Below are 18,159 nucleotides of genomic sequence, written 5' to 3' on the forward strand. Positions count from 1 at the left end.
GATGAGTTTTATTTTTTAAAAAAATTGTGAATGGTAATAATGAGTAAAATATTCACTAAGTTTGACCCCACTGGGGATATAACATGACTATTTTGTCTCCATCCTGTTGGCCTTTAATTAAGAACCAAAATTTAATAGCATTAATGCCCCTTTATACACAAGTTACAGTGCCAAATTTTGTTTCTTAAACTTTACCCATTTTGAGATATTGTTTAATATCTCAGAACAGATGATAAAGAAATTAAACAAATTAGATGCCAACACACGTGTGCAATTTTTTCCCCTTTAATTGACATTTTTTTTTGGGTTTGGAAGGTCTCCAAATGTGTAGATTTGCAAAAAACTTGGAGGGCCAAATTTGACACGATTCCAATACTTTCCGTTTTATATACATATAACAAGTTGAGAAGTAAAAAGGAGTCAGAGTCAGCATATTTTTTGATGACTCCAACTTCGTCTAAAACACCAAAACTCCACGACTCTGACTCCACAGCCCTGCTTGTCAGGAAAGTTAAGCAGCTCATTGCTAGATTTTTTTAAAAGAAATCTTTTGTGTGATGTTTATACATTTGTTTATGCATTTTAACTATTACTTGAGATTTCATAGAGTATAGATTACTCTGCTTAATCTTTACTATTTGTGATATTTATTTAGTAATATAATGGTCATTAAAAAATCTTTTTAGAGCTTCAAATTTTCCTACAAACAATTGATTTATGAAATTATTTTTTGGAACATTTTATATACCCTACATTTGAGAACTTTACATAGAAAACTAAGCTCTATAACAATTAATTTCATGAACACATTCACTCAAAGACTAAATGTTTTTACAAATACTTATTTGATGCTGCATCTAGTATCAATTTAATTACTAATAGACTCAATGACTGTGTATGTAAATTTTAGTTTCATTGAATGATATTTCTACTCTCAGATGTTATTTAAAGCTATCGTTCAACTAAAGCTGAATATTATCGGGCTAGAAATGGCTATAATATTAATAATTTATAAGACATGTATTATATTCAAGATTTCTCAAAATATGAGTTGAAAACTGCAAATTTTTTAATTAAATTGATTTAAGTTAATAGTATTTTAATAACATTTATCAATTTTTTTTTATTGTGAATAGATGCATGATAGAAATTTGAAACTAGGAATTTATCAAGATTTTGGTCTTTTCACTTGTATGGGTTATCCTGGAATTGTTGGCCATATGGAAACAGATGCAAAAACATTTGCTGAATGGAATGTGGATATGGTGAAATTGGATGGTTGTCATTCATCTCCTAAAGATATGGATAAAGGTAATAAAAGAAATTCATTATTAAAACTTAAAATATCATAGAACAGTAAATCAAGTATGCTTAACTTTTGCATGTTAGAAGTCAGTTATAGATTATAATCTCTAACATATCCTGTTGTAAATAAAATTTGTAAATTTAGGTACAGTATATCTGAATTTTGCATGTTTGATGATACTTTAAATGATTAAAATGAAAGTACTTGAAATATTCTTTTGATTTTTGGGCTGCAATTTGAAAGAATTGTAGATCTATAAATTCTCACTATTGTCTATCCTTCCTGTTGTCTATCCACCTGTTGTCTATCCTTCCTGTTGTCTATCCACCTGTTGTCTATCCTTCCTTAATCTTGAGAATGGAGTTAGATAGATGAAAGTCAAGACCAGGTATAGAAAGCTTAGAGACAGGAGGCCCTGATTAACTATATACAAACTGACAGTTTGTGCCAAAAGTCACATTATTTCAATTCAAAGATTTTCTCCTGAAAGGAGTTAGATAGATGACCAGTACAATGTTATTGCTGGCAGGAAAGTATGATGTACAGAGGCAATACACTACTAATTTGAGGTGGAGAGCATATATTTAAAATTAAATAAATTAAAAATATGCTTAAAATTGTAGCCCAGCATTGTGATGAAGTCACAATAAGTAATTGTTCATTTGGTTTTAATTTACAATAGAGCGTCGATAAGTAGAACCAATTGGGGACTGGGGTCCTTCCAGTTAATGATTTGTTCCAGTTTCCGACTTTGTACAAAAAAATACATTAACCTGTCCGATGTTCAAATTTTTCTCCGTTGCGTATCGCTTCCTGTTGAATTTTTCTCCGTTGCGTGTCGCTTTGTGTTGAATTTTCGTCGATTTTAAGCCTAACGAAAATTTTTATAATAATCATCGAGGCTATCGTATCGTTAAAAATTATTTCTGCATTTTGTACAAAGAAAATAAATATATTAAAGAATATAAAAAACATGAAAATTATACTTTAGAAGTAAATTTAGTATCAAAAACATTCGATTCAGCACGACACAGTCCGACTGAAAATCGTTACACTTTCCGGCCATTCCACCTACCGACATTCCACTTATCGACGCTCTACTGTACTTTGTATTGCTAAGCTGTGTATATTTCCAATGTTAATACACTTAATGACAAAAAAGTTATACACCCAAAAATAATTATCCAATTACTGAAAAACTTGACATACAGATATGTCTCAGTCACTTATATAAATGATAGGAGCAAGATATGCTTTATCAAGTGCATATCATGATACTCTCTGCAGTATCAAGATACTGCAGAGAGTATCATGATATGCCTTGAAGTTTTGTTATTCTATTAATACAACAATGAGCAATGAGAATGGCTGGAAAAGACGATTTTTATGCAAGACATAGCACCATCTTACATTGCATAACCAATGCAGCATCTTCTGCAGCATCACTTTGTGGCTGTCTGCTATTTTGTTGTTTGTAAATACTGTGTATAGAATTAGAACCCTTTCTTCTTTCCTTAATCCTTCTCTCTTCCGCTCTTAACCCTTCCCGTCACCTGACAGGAACGGCTTTTCTCGTGGGTCCTGATTGGTGGTTTTCACAATAGGGACAGGAGGGGGTCCTGCCCGAATGAACCGTGAGTCAGGGGGTATGAATATCGGACACTTTTGGACCGGACACCGAGAAGGAAGGTCGGGAGAGACTCCTCGGTACGTGGTGGAACGAAGACCAACGGATAGAGCCCAGATAGAAAAGGTGGGACAGAATCGAAAACTAACTGAGAGATTTGTTCCTGTGAAGTCTAAAAGAAACACCTCGGTGCATATCGAATATCCACCGCATAGTATAAGACCCGATGCTAACGGATTGGACATCCACCGTGATTGACCTCCCAGATCAGGACCCCCTTTCGTCTAACTATCGGTAGCGCCTCCTATTACTTTCTTCATCTATCTATTCCTATTAGTTATAGTGATAGGTTAAGTTTAGTTGTAAGTATAGTTATAAGTAGTTAATTCTAATTGTATCGCATGTAACATAACTTGTAAAATCCTGAACGAGAGCGGAAACTATATATATATATATATCCGCGAGAATTCATCTCTGTGACGGGCATTCGTATCTTGTTAATAAAATAATTCTGTAAATAAATATTTTTGTTCCTCGTGGCTTGTTCTTATCCTTTGTCTTGTACATTCCACTTATCACAACTTCACTGATCAGTCACTTACTGTCATGTTATTTGTTTGATATCACTCCATGTGATTTTTGATTGTGGGGCTAACTCAAGGTCAATGCCTACTATGGAATGATCGGTAAACTAAAATGTAACATAACACAGCATGTATAGAATATTTCTCTTGACATGTTACATTCTGTCATTAAATGTGTTGTGAGCTGAAAACAGTTTACAAAAATGGTAACTACATCACACAGCATAAAAATTCTTCATAACAGGACTGAATATACTTTCATTTGTTATTCATTTATATGTAGTTGCACTGTTTTTAACTGTTATCTTGTATAGCACCATATTTCTCCCTATCAATGGATTTTTTAGAACGAAAATTTATTTTATAAAATCTTTTCCCTATGTCCTGAATAATATGTCTTTCAAATTTGGTGACATTTGAATTATTAGAACAATTACCAGAAAGCTTCAAGTACAAAAAGTTTAATTTGTGGCCATTCAGTATTTCTTTTATCCATTGTTTAGTAGTATCCAAAGCTCCTATTTGCTGCTAGTCAAATTGTTTTTGTTAATAAAAATATTTGTTTGACTAACAAAATTGTGCATACATTGTCAAATTGCAAAAGCACCTCCCCTGATTTTTCATCAGGCTTGAAGTGACATTCTCTGATAGCAATTCAAATCCTGCCTAATCTGTAGGCTGTATGTTAATGACCACCCTCTCTCATTTTCCATATGCTGAGCATTGTTCTCTCATCATTGAGGCACAAATTGTCATTTCACAAGATCAGTGCAAGAGAATTATTATTTATTAAATTACAATTTTATGATCTGAAAATCAAAACATTTAAACTCACGTCATTGTTTCTAAAAATATTTCTGACCTCCTTCAATTATTCTTCAACCGCTTTTTTAAGTTTTTGATTTGTTAATTATCTGTTACTTAAACAGTAAAAAGAAGTTATTTTAGTCAATTATTATATTCAATTTTATTTGCAACATTAATTTTGACCACAGTATTATTCATAAAAGTTTTAATAAATTACATACATTTGTAAATAGTTTATTATTAAAAAAATAAACAATGACAAAGATTTTTCTGGACATGTGGCATGCAGGATGTACTGGAATTGGATAATGATTCATAATATTCATCAGAAGCATTCTACAACTTTACAAAGAATTGGAAAATTCAACACATTATGTCAAGCCCACATTATCTGAAATCAAATAGACTAGCTGAATACTATGTACAAATAGCAAAACTAATCTTGAGATGATGTGTTATGAAACTGTGAATATACAACTGGCACTTTTGAACTGGAACTGAAACTCCTTAAAGGAATTCCCTCTCCTGTCCGACGTCGTTTTTGGATGGCCTACTCATGGTTTAATCCCATTGCATCCATTGTCACAATTGCCTAGAAAATCATCTTCTGCATCTCTTCAAGTAATTAGAGAAAAGCAACATGTGGCAGTCACTACTTCTCCAAGAAATGAATTTGCAAATATAATACAAGGCCAATCAGTTAGACTGAGGACTGGACCTAGAAATTGGGTTCCAGCTACAGTGTATAGCACTGGGGAGACCCTGTGTTCTTATATCATTAGAACTGGTGACAACAAAACCTTTTGTTGCAATGGTGAACTGCTACGACCAACCACAGCAAGGATATCACCCAAATGCCAGATAGCAATTAGATTTCCTAAGTCTTCATCATAGTCAGGAAGTGAAGGAAGCACAGAACACCAAGATGCAAGTTCACTTGCTGGATCCAACAGCATGAAGTAATATCATTGACCAAAGGGTACTTCATTTGTATTCTAATGTAGTGACTATTCACTCTGAGAGAATAAGTTGTCCTCCAGAATGATTGAATTTGTAAATGAACATTCTCTTTGTATTTATTGTCTTTTTTGTTTATCAGTTTGTTTTTTTTTGTTTGTTGTAAAGAAAGATGTCAAGTGTAAATTAATCTGCTTTTTAGTTTTTGTAACAAGAGGGAGTTCTGCAGTAGCAGATGCCTACAAAATAATGTTAGTTCAGAAGTGTTAAAAACTGTGTCTTGCTCTACCTCAATTGTTTAGTGTAGATCCAGTCATTAACAGAGTGACTTGTTAATACAAACATTATAATTGCAAAATTAAAAATTATAAATTTCATCGTTGTGCTGTTTTATATCAATAAAATATTGAGATTCTCTTCTTTATATTTGACATATGTTAGAATATATGGCTGCACTAAAGTTTTGACTTACATTTTTCACTACTAATTAGTCATATTTCTAAAGAATTTTTCTTGGAAGGATGCCCTGGTATCAATAAAATATTACTAAAATTAGATGAAATATTTTGATACATTCACCATGAAACAAACTTTTATATATGTGTCTGAACAACTGAGTCATAACAATTAATAGCCCTACAATAATACAGCTCTATCCTATTATATAAACTAAGGAAAGATTATCATCAGAGTAGTCATTATTGGACTGAGTATAATAAATTTTATATACTGAGATATTCTCACTTGTGAAATTACTTTCCTCTAAAAATGGTCAAATATCAAGAGAACTTTATTTAAAAAGAGAAAATTATTAATTTATAGTTTGTAACAATGCATAATTTAAAAAAAAAATAACAGATATATTCAATACTTTATATTTGTAGTAATTGAATTATTGAATGATTTTACTAGTAATCTTAATAATTTTTACAGGCTATATTCAAATGGGAAATTTTTTAAACAAAACTGGAAGATCTATGCTTTATTCTTGTAGTTGGCCATTTTATCAATTAATTTCTGGAATGGAGGTAACAAATAAATTTTTATAGAATAAGATAATAGAAAACACTGTTTTTCATTCATGTATGGTGAAATATTTACTATATTTTAATGAATAATATAATAAAAAAAAAAATGTTGAAGATTGACTGGCATGCTATATTCAACCAAGGAAGATCAGCATCCCAGGGTTACCAGAATGCCAGTTAAACTTCTACTAAAAATTAATCAATCTAAAAGAAAACTAGTTAAATAAATGTTACAGAAAACATTCTTCTGAGTACAGTAGAGTCTTGCTAGTCTAAACTAATTGGGATTGAGCCCTGTTTGGATTAGCAGATTTTCAGATTAGCTGAATAATTGAAATAGTGCAGAAGCAAGGCAGAGTAAAACAGGTTTGGTTTATATAGATCCAACACCATCAATGACTTTTGTTTATGTTTTTGTGTGTAAGTACAGTATAGATCTGCTGTTTTAATAGGCCATGTCAAATACCAATTTATTAATTTTGTACAGTATTAATACAGTACTACAATAAAATACAATTTTTTTTTTTTGTTGTATAATTCTAAATCTTTTTGTACCATTAATACCATTTAAATTCAACTGGGAAAATACAAAAAGCATATATTTTGCGAGCTAAAAAATTTCCTCTCCACTGACTGAAACTAGGGATTGCAATCCAGCAGTGTTTTGAATCCAGCTGGATTTTTGCTGGATTGAAATCATTCCAGCACGGATCCAGCGCGGATCCAGCGTGGATGTATTTTTGGTGCAATAGTATTATCTGTCTATCTATCTATCCTTATGTTTTTTTAATGAAATAAAACATTTTTAAAAAATACTTAAAAAGCTTTTATTATTTAGACTGGTCACTATAAATCAGTAAAACTTCTTACACATTTAGGTAGTAAACTTAACTTTGGTTCGGTTTGACACTTCAGATAGAGATAATTAACTTTAAATGTTTAGTTAGACTATAATTATAATGTAATCTTTAAGTTAAATAATAGCAAAGGTAATTCTACTGATTAATTTATATTAATATATTATAATAATGTAAGGACGGATAATCAGTGGCTAAGTGTCTATCAGTCTTACCAGTTTCATATATAGGCTCTACATATTAGTCTGTAGTTATTTATAAGTATATAAAACTATGTACTGGAAGTAGAATAAGTTAAATAAACTACACCTTTATCAATCCAGCAAAATTTAATAAAATAATAACGTTTTCAATCGTTTTTAACAATCTTCCTCGGTTACAAAAAAAATAGAACATTAAATATAGAACATAAAATGTGTTCGGAATAAATATAAAAATTAACGGAAAACGTCCAAACGGACAAAATATAGATAAATAAACAAAATAAATAGCGGAAAAAATACTGTATATACAGGGTGTTTTTTTTAAACTGACGGTACTCAGAAACATCTGTAGAGCAATTTAACAGCCGGACTGTCGCCAAATTTGGGAGAGTGACTAAGGATGACATGGAAAAGAGATTCCGCTAAGAAAAAAGTAGTACCTAAATTCGCCGGTAGAGGAGGATTTGGCGCTGTTGTAGCAAAAAAGCTATCAGCACTTCACAGAAAAAAGGGTCATCAGTCGCTTTTTTCCACTTGCATGGCCGCCTCGCTCCCCGCATCTAACCCCATGTTACTTTTTCCTGTGGGGTTACTTAAAGTCCAAGGTCTATCTTGGTAGTGTCCCAAACTTGATGACTATGAAGGACGACATTTCTCGAACTGTGATGAACATTCCTGCGGACATGTTACGTTCGGCCATAGAGAACACGGTGTTCAGGATGCAATGAGTTGTCCAGCAGGACAGTGATCACATTGAAGAAGGGAGAAGGTTATTTGCTGATTAATTAAACTTTCGTTATTACACTGAAACCTCTATCTGATTATTCATTCGTGTGTTTGTTAATTGCAGCTGGATTTTATTCAGATTCTTAGCTGTTTCGCTACAACAGCGCCAAATCCACCCCTACTGGCAAATTTGGGTACTACTTTTTTCTTTGCGGAATCTCTTTCCCATGTCGTCCTTAGTCACTCTCCCTGCTGTTAGATTGCTCTACAGATGTCTCTGAGTACCGTCAGTTTAAAAAAAAAACACCCTGTACAGTAATACCTCGACTTACGCTATCCCGACTTACGCGAACCCGGAGTTACGCGATTTTCAAATCTCGATGATCCGTCTTTTGTTTGAACGCCATGCAACCTTTGATTACTCACTCCCCCCAAACTATTGTTCAGCTTACAGGTTCGGACGTGTCGCGCGGAATCGACGCATAGCTACAATGTATTTTGTCTTATTTATTTCTGTGTTTGTTATATCTACGGAGACTTGAGATTCTACTGTGTCATCCAAACGAAGTAGAACTGATTCTCCTGCATCAAACAAGAAAAGAAAAACTTCATCTTTAATAATGAAGTTACATTCCAAAGACTTCGATACAAAAATGAAAAGTTGTAAATTGGCAAAACTCGATCCCTTAGACCCAGTTCAATCAGATGATCGAATAACGGTTGGAAACTTGACAGAAGGCCTCAGTTTAATTCAAAAAGAGGTTACGAATTTTAGAAAATATAGACTCCAACGAAGAGCGCATTTCTTCTACAAAACGAAAAATAAAAAAATTATTAGCATGCTACGAGGAAATTTTGCGGGAGAAAAAAATCTTTGAGCCGTCAGACGAATTTGTTAGATTTTAGGAAGCCTTCTATAACAAAATAACTTCGATTTACGATTTTAATAATATAATTTGTTATACATATGTATTATCTAAGATTTTATTAAACATTTTTTTTCTAAATTGTTGTTTTCTTTAGTCTCCGGCCCCAATTAAAAATAATTTGTATGTATTTATATGCGAAGTTATACCCCGACTTACACGGTTATCGCTCGGTCCCACCTATCGCGTAAGTTCGGGGTATTACTGTATATAAGATATAACAACGAAACCAGCATTGTCCGTTAATAACATTAATTAATGTAAAAGGATCTCCACATGGTAGACAATGAGTCCGCATCTCTATGGTTTATACAACCAGTTGTCATGTGCGCCTTGCAGATTTCCAATCTCTCAAGATGTTTGACCGTTTGCCTATTCGTCGTCGTTTTTATAATTGCTGCTTGATCCCATTGGACGTTAACATCCTTCTGTCTTGCGTATGATGTCAGCGCAGTGTTGTCAAGGTTCTTACTGATTGTATATTTGTGCTCTTCAGCCTTTGTTTTAAACTGCGCATCGTTGCACCCACATAAACAAGCTTGGAATTGAAACGTTGGTCGTGTAAAGGCACCGAATATATACCCGTTGTTGAATTCCGATCCTCTTTCTTTTTATCGTTTCTTAAAAGTTTGAAAACAGTGGGATTACGTCGGTATACAATACGAAAATTATCAGACCTGGCAGTACATCTATATATCTTGTTTAAAAAAATGGGATATAATTAAGCACTATTCTTTTTATATTTATTCGAAACACATTTTATGTTCTATAGTTAATGTTGTATTTTTTTGTAACTGAGGAAAATCGTTAAAAGCAATTGAATACGTTATTATTTTATTAAATTTTGCTGGATTGATTAAGGTATAGTTTATTTATAAGTAATTTAATTATTAGTGTTAGTAAAGTAGTGAGTAAATAATTAGTAAGTAATTAGTAGCAGTCTAGTAGTTAGCAAAGCGGCAACGCGACAACGTAGACTTTTGCGCAATTATTTAGAAAGTTAATTGAGTATTTGCGGATCCGCAGCGCTGGATCCAGCACTTGGTGCTGGATCCAGCAGGCCGAAAAATGCGCTGGATCCAGCTGGATTGCTGGATGAGGGATCCAGCAATTGCAATCCCTAACTGAAACATGTTCGGATTAGGCGGATGTTTGGACTAGCGGGACTCTACTGTACAATAAAATAATAAAATCCTAATTTGTTGCAATTAATAGTCTGCTGAAAAAATAATAGTTTTACCACCCTGACCTTAAAAGATAACACTTTCTTCTCAAATTTCACACAGTTGTTAATAGTGTAAGTTGAGATAATATACAGGGAGTTTCTGAAATTTTCTGTTTATTTTTGCATCAAATTACAATAAAATAAACATAAAAAAGTACTTTCTGCATTTCATGAGTATTTTACATCATTAGGAAGACAAAAATGAAGAAATTAAACATATATTTATAGTTTTTGATGTAATGCTGAGTTTCACAATTTTAGAATAAAAACTGGTGCCTATGAGATACCATACAATAAAGTGTTTTTCATTTTTGTTTTTCTACATGTCCACTAGACAGGTATGTATAACCTTGCATAAACTGATATGTCCTGGGGACAAACCAGCATGCTGGTTTTTACCATATGAAAATATCTGATTTCATGGTCTTTCCTGGAAAATATCTGATTGTCAACATGCTGGACAATCCATTAAATTTATATATTTTCTTATTTTTATCAATGTTTTAACAATAAAAATTGAAGTAAGTTTGAACCACCTTATTTAGGATTATCTGCATCATTTACCAAAAAGTTCATGTAAGAAGTAGATCTTAAAATGTAGTTTTATAAAAATAAAATTTGTCTGAATAATATAAATTTATTGAATTTTGCTGATAAGTAAATTATAATTATCCCCCTCTGACTTTGTTAACTAAAATTGAAATATTTTGTTTAAACATCCTATTATCATGTTATTTTTACTGGTTTTTAAGGTCTGGAACCGATCTTACATTTTTTTTGTGTGAACAGTATTTTTTTACATAGCATGTTACCAAAATTCTATGTAAAAACAGTATTGAGTACATATTGTCCTCTCTGAAGAGGGCTTTTAAAGGACTAAAAGCCCTCTTCAGACAGGACACATCATATGTACTCAATGCTTTACAGTTTTATACAAATAAAATAGAAATAACATATAATTCTGTTAATTTTAAAATATTGTATAGGCAAATTTATACACTTCAAACTTAAATTCTAATATTTTGATTTATTTGACTAAAGAATTAGGACTTAGCTTATACTGTATATTTAATATCAACTCTATTCAGTAAGTTAACTTTAAAGTTACTGTAATTTTTGATGTAATAAGATTATTTCTTATGGTTAACAGTTTAAAATATGCAATACAAAATTATAATCAGTCAATTCTGGTAAATAATTATAGTTAAATAAATAATTATTACAGTAAAATAATAATGTTAATTAATTAATAGACTTAGACTTTAGAGTAATGTATTTTCGTGTTTCTTCTGAAGTTTCAAAATATTTTATTGCTGTACATTAAAGAATGAATATTTTTTATTATTCCATTTTACTTTAACAATACTATATAAATAATGAAAACAGCTCTAAATTCTTTAAAATACAACAACAAAAAATCTGTTTTATTGGAGCTCACTCAAATAAGTTTCTCAAGTATCATTAAATAACCAAACCCATTGTGAGAAGAATTCCAATAATGCAGTTTTTTTGTTACAATACTGCATGCTAATTGATGATAGTTGAAGTACCTCATGGATACTGCTTTCAAAAATTGATATTAAAAAATGCATTAGAAGAATTTAAAAATAATAAATAATAATACAAAAACAATAAATGATATTCTTCCTTTGTCAGTTAGGGTTCCAAGTTTTGTAAATTTTCATACTTTAGAATCTAATAAATTCAAACGTCATTCATTTGAATTATTGGATAATTTGAACCACTATAAATTTCTTTTAAATTCATATATAAATTAATGTGAAAAATTTCAATTAATCCAGAATTTTTATAGTATAACTTTGGGTATTTTTATATTCCATGGTATATTCCATGTTTTAAAAATGAAATTTGAAAAAAACAAAGTAGCATGTGGTTAATTGATTCATAAAATACACACTTCAGAGATGTATGTATCCTGTAATGTCCTAGGGCAGGGGTCAGTAACCTTTTCAGGATGTTATGCCAAATGATTTTTAAACTTGTACCATGTGCCAACATGATTCTAGAAATTTTGTTTTGATATTTTATTTCAAAATTTTTGTTCTATTCATATGTTCTTAGAAAGTAGAACTCTCAGAATTCTAATTTATTGAATGGGGCATGTTTGTGCAATTTATTACAACGGCTTTGTGTGTTTATGTATACATCAAAAAAAATATTTTATACATTTCACTTTATTTTTATATTTTGTTTACTAGTAATGATGGAAACTGGTCATTTAGGTGTTAAAAATGTAGGATAGCAATTATAAATTACGTTTTTAATGTAATAAAACATTGTATATAGTTTGAATACAAACAAATTATCAAAAATATGTTATTAGTCATTTTCTTTATTAATTACAGATATTAATTGATTAATGTGAGCCTTGTCCTTGTATTTTTTGCTCAATTTCTCAATATCAGTTTTGTAATTTGTCACTTTTAGCTTCACACAGGCTTCTGAATGCTCAAGTGTTAGACAACTTTGTGAATTCAAAATACTTTTCATATGTGAAAAAATTTATTCACAGAGGTAAGTTGAACTAAATGCTGAAAGTAGAGCACATGAGATTTTCTTCAAACAATTAAATCTTTCAGGTAAAGATATCCAACAATTGAAAATAACAGCTGACTTTTCTGGGCAGTCACTTTTAAGAGTTTTCCACAATTCAACAAATTTTGTTTTCCACAATTCTGATGATATTAATTCTATAAGATCCATTTCAAAATTATTAGTGTCCATCCACTGAAAACGAGATGAATAAAATGAGACTGTTTTTAAATCAACTAAGTCAGGTTTAATAAGGAAAGAAAATATGGATGCATGAATTTCAGTCTCCACATTGTTTGGAAAATTCTTTAAGGCCTTCAACGTACATTTGTAGTTCATCTTTATTAACAGTAAATTTTCTTGCATAGACATTGACATGTGGAAAGTACTTGTAAGTGTTAGTTATCATGCCAAAATATATCTAAGTTTGGAAACTCTTTTTTTGAAACCCTTTCCAGTGTTCAAAAAGTAGGGTTTGACACATACCTTGTAAATGCAAATTTAATTCATTAAGGTGTTGTGTTATATCGTTCAAAATCATCAATTTGCATAACCAGTCTTCTTCGTTCAATTTCAGAAAAATTTTTCTTTTTTTCATGAGGAAACAGGTTGATTTCTTCCAAACATGATATAAATCTGTTTAAGACATTATCTTGGCTAAGCCAATGAACATTGCTGTATAACAGAAGGTCCACATATCACTTTTCATTCCTTCTAAAAGAGACTTAAATTGCCTGTCTGTCAATGAAGAATGTGAAACAATGAAATTAACTATCTTAACAACTGTGTCCATCACATAATTCAAATGCTGTGATGTGATTTTTGCAACTAAACTTTCCTGGTGTATAATACAGTGAAAATTTAATATTCTATGTCTAATATGATTTTCAAGAAGTTTAACAGACCTTTTTTCTCTTCCAACCATTGCGCGGGTGGCATCAGTAGTAACAGAAAAAATTTTATTTACATTAATTTTCTGATTTTCAAAATAATTTAAAAATGCTGTGGTAATGTCTTGTCCTGTAGTTGTACCAGTAAGAGGAATCAAACAACATAATTATTCATAAATTTGATCCTTTCCACAACAGTGACACTGAATACAGAGGCTTCTTGTAATCCAATTTTCTGTTTAGTTGTTACAATATTGGTCATATCTGTTATTCATCTCTCAATTGATCTCGCAGAAACAGGTATATCTCAAATTCGAGACAATATTGTCTCTTTATTTAGTAAATCACTGAATAAAATATCAGCACTTTCCAAAAATGTTTGTTTGGTGAATTCATCACCATCTGTGAAAGGTTTGCCTTTGGAAGCTATACATTGAGCAATTTTATAACTAAATTCAGTGGCTTTATTTTTTACTTCCTATAACTTGAATAAAAAATAGTATGTTTTTTAAAACCAGAAACGGCTCATTTAATTGCTTCAATTTTCTTATCAGCATTCTTAAATGTTGAATGATGTTTGCTTTGATAATGTCTTTGTACACTAGAAGTACGACACATGACACTTTTGAAACATAAAGCACAAACAGCATGACCCTTTTGTTGTAGAAATCCATATTCTTCAGTCCAAATGTCTTGAAAAGATTGAATGTTAATTTTTGTCTTTTATGAGCCATTCTAGGGTGATATATTACTTATTAAAGTAAGCATGCGGGAATAGGCAAACTGTCTGGATCCAGGCATGCACAATATGCTGACTGCCACACATCTGGCCCCAGTAGACATAGATAAGAATGTAGAGCATGAACACATGCACACTACATGCACAAAATGTAGCTGAGACGAATGCTTGTATTGTGATTTTGTGATGTTATGACACAAATGCTTGCATTGTGATAATTTTTAACATATTTTATTTGTTTATTTGTTTTAATATTTTAATTCACTCAGTGTGCCACTGAAAATGGTCTCGCGTGCCAGACATAGCATGCATGCTGTAGGTTGCTGACCCCTGTCCTAGGGTATAGACAAAATTGCCACGTGTTTCACAGTTTTATGGACATTTACATATAGGTAGCAGAGTTGTCTAGCTACATTTTTATGATGCTTAAGTATGGAGAGTAGACTGGTTCATCTTCAGCTGAAAAAGTTGAAGAGTTTAAAAGAGTGGAAAGGGAAGTAAAAGAAAAGAAATGTGATATTGTCAAAAAGTTTGGAATATTTGTGAACCTAGAAACTTGCATGTTTTGCTTTCAAATTCAAATTCAAATTGATTGGATTCCTCTTAGTGTGGTGAAAACAATTTGACTATGTTACAAATATTAAATATATTTGTTCCTCTCTGCAAAAAATTTCACTTTATAATGTAAAAGATTGAGTAGCAAATGTAGATAGTGAATATGATTAGATATGAATTTCAGCTTGTTGATAATAAATGGTTATTTCAGTTTCTTAACTATCAAGTGAAACAGAACAACAAAATCTCGAATTGACTTCAGAATAAACTTAATTGTTGCGTTTTTCAAATCAATTGTTATCTGGTAATACAAATGGAAATTACAAATGTTGCATAAAATGATTTTAGAAAGTTATTCACTTTATTTCTGAAATGTGTAACTTATTTTTAAATGAACAAAATTCATAATTCTTTTTGGTATTTGATATGTGACATTCTTAAATATTTGATCTTTTACTATATTTTTGTATTTTATGAAATAAGTCTTCATTTATACTTATTCTAGGTGATTAAACTTATAATTATTTTAATGAAAATTTTGCAGCCAAATTATACTAGTATTGCTCATCACTGTAATCTATGGAGAAACTTTGATGATATTGAAGATTCGTGGAAAAGTTTATTAAAAATTATTAAATTTTTTGGAGATAATCAAGAAGTAATGGCCAAACATGCACGACCTGGTTCATGGAATGATCCTGATATGGTAAGATTTTATTTGAGCTATTTATTCAATTTAAAAAACACTGTGGATAAAAAGCTTATAATTTTGTACTGATACAGAGGTTATAATAATCTTCTGACTCACTTTCATTTTTAATTTTTTCCTTTAATATGTGCTTGTGAATACACTTGCTTTACTCAGTATGTTGTCTATTAATCCTACAAACCTCATGGCTTCTTTGTTTCCATATTTCAATAACTTTTTGGCACTTTTCAGGGATTACTTTGGTCTACTCCCCTCCAGCACTTTTCAAACTTTGGCAGAAGCTGCCTTTTGATGTTTGAGAGATTGTTTTAACAATCCAAAGCCAAAGAAATCCATTGATATCAGGTGATTTAACAGGATATAATTGATTCCCGATTTCTTCAATTCCTCCAATAGTGGCTAGTCAAGTGGATGGTGGGATATTATGGGAAAAGTGACTTTTGTTAATTCCTCATGCTACAATTTGTCATTTCAATTTCTAAATACAGTTTTAAAACATAGTTAATGTAGTTTTCATTAACTTTACTGCTCTTGCTCTTGGGCATTTATATAGGGGAAAGGTTTCTTGTCTAGTCATTTTGCATATGATCATAAAATAATCAGACTAACTTCCATTGCAGTAAGTCAACCATTCTTCTTGAACCTGTTTCCCACATTTAATGAAGCAAATTTCTCTGGTCATTTCAGTAACTTATTTACACATACAGTCAAGATCATTTCAAAGTTGACAACTGAAAAAATTGTGTTTTTTAACATTTTAAGGAAAAAAGTGCATTTTTGGTCTGTTAACTACTTTGCAAAGTGCAATAGCCTTTGTAATTTGCATAAAACAATAGATATCTGATTAGTTTATTTCACCAATAAAGAATCGAAGAGCAACAAGTGAAATATTGTTATATCAATTGAAAGTTGACAACAAAGAAAGCATTGTAAGTATAGTAAAAAATTAATTTCAAATTAAGTATAATACAAAATTTAATTCCAGAATTGTCAATTAAATAGTTTTTTAGTATCAATATGAAAGTATGCCAAAGAAGAGAATTGAATCTTGAAGAAAGAGTACAGATTGTACATGGGTGTAAAAATGGCAATTCTTTTGCTATTATTGCAAAAAAGCATCAAATATCACGAGAAGATGTCAGAAAAATAATGGTGAAATATTTAAATAACAATACAGTGAGAAATTTATCATGAGGACACCACCCTAAGGCCACAACATCAAGAGAGATGCAATGATTTACCATGAGGCCACCAAAAATTCCTTTATAACAACTAAAGAAATAAAAGAACAGCTTACTCTTGAAGCCAGTGTTTCAACTACTAAGAGAAGATTAAAAAGGAAGGTTCTCCACGGAAGAGTGGCTCATAGAAAACCAATAATTTCATCAGTGAATCAGAAGAAAAGATTAGTTTTTGCCAGAAAATTTCTGGACAAGTCCCTAAAATTTTGGAAGCGTGTTATTTGGAATGATGAGTCAAAACGAGAGTTGCAGGATGCTAAACAACGAAAATTTGTTTAGAGAAAGAAAAATAAAGTATTTGATAAAAATAAAACTGTGGGAACAATAAAACGCTCACCTTACATAATGGTTTGGGGGTGTCTTTCAGGGTTCAGAATGGGCAATATTGTTTAAATTCATGATTGCATGAAAACAGTAGATTACAACAGATACTTGAAGACAATTTAATGGCATCAGAAAAGAAAATGGGGATTGAAAATAAATTTGTCTTTCAACAAGACAATGATCCTAAAAATACAGCATTGCTTCTCAGAAAATATTTCAATGAAAGTGATATCAAAGTTCTTGAATGGCCACTGCAGTCACCAGACTTAAATTTAATAGAACATCTGTGGGACAAATTAGATTGCTGTATTCCTCTTAGCCATAGAAAATCTTTATCATTGTACAAATAAGAATTATTTAACGTTTGGTCAGAAATTGAGCAGGATATCACTGATAAATTAATTAACAGTATGCAAAGTCAACTTCTTCATGTAATTCAGGCTAACAAAGTTCTGATTTGACTCTTTCTCAACGTTTTATTTTGTGTCAACTTTGAAATGGTTTTGACATGCAATACAATTTTACAATTTGTGAAACATACATAATATTTTCTTCGAAAGTTGTGATTTCTCCATATTCAGCAGGGCACTTCGAAGGCATACAGGAAAGGCTATTTGGTTGATGGTGATGCACTTCGGGACTATGTCCTCTACACTTAAGTAAGAAGATCAGCTGGGCATGTAACTTATGCCACTGCTTTTTCAGATTTAACATGGTAAAAAAGGATGTCCATTGACCAGAATTCATCTTGAAAGTTAACTGTAATGATGGTTGGACTTCATGCCGATCACTGAATAAGCAAGAGACAAGAAAATTAACATACGGGCATTAAACTATGTACAAATATCGCTATAAATACTAGCGCTTTCAATGAAACTATTTCTGTCTTCATCAGGCAGGTA

At 31.3% G+C, this 18,159-nt stretch overlaps 1 protein-coding gene across 1 annotated transcript in view; it reads left to right on the forward strand.

Annotated features, from left to right (window-relative positions):
• The window catches only part of LOC136975082 (alpha-N-acetylgalactosaminidase), a 54,280-nt gene that overhangs the window by 28,097 nt on the left and 8,024 nt on the right, over positions 1–18,159 (forward strand). The window contains exons 3-5 of the mRNA XM_067270082.1: positions 1,137–1,311; positions 6,215–6,309; positions 15,528–15,689. Of these exons, the coding sequence (XP_067126183.1) occupies positions 1,137–1,311; positions 6,215–6,309; positions 15,528–15,689 (432 nt within the window). The remainder of the gene's footprint in view (positions 1–1,136; positions 1,312–6,214; positions 6,310–15,527; positions 15,690–18,159) is intronic.

This window comes from Centruroides vittatus, unplaced genomic scaffold (assembly GCF_030686945.1).
Source record: "Centruroides vittatus isolate TY-2023 unplaced genomic scaffold, ASM3068694v2 contig_364, whole genome shotgun sequence".
Lineage (NCBI taxonomy): Eukaryota > Metazoa > Arthropoda > Arachnida > Scorpiones > Buthidae > Centruroides > Centruroides vittatus.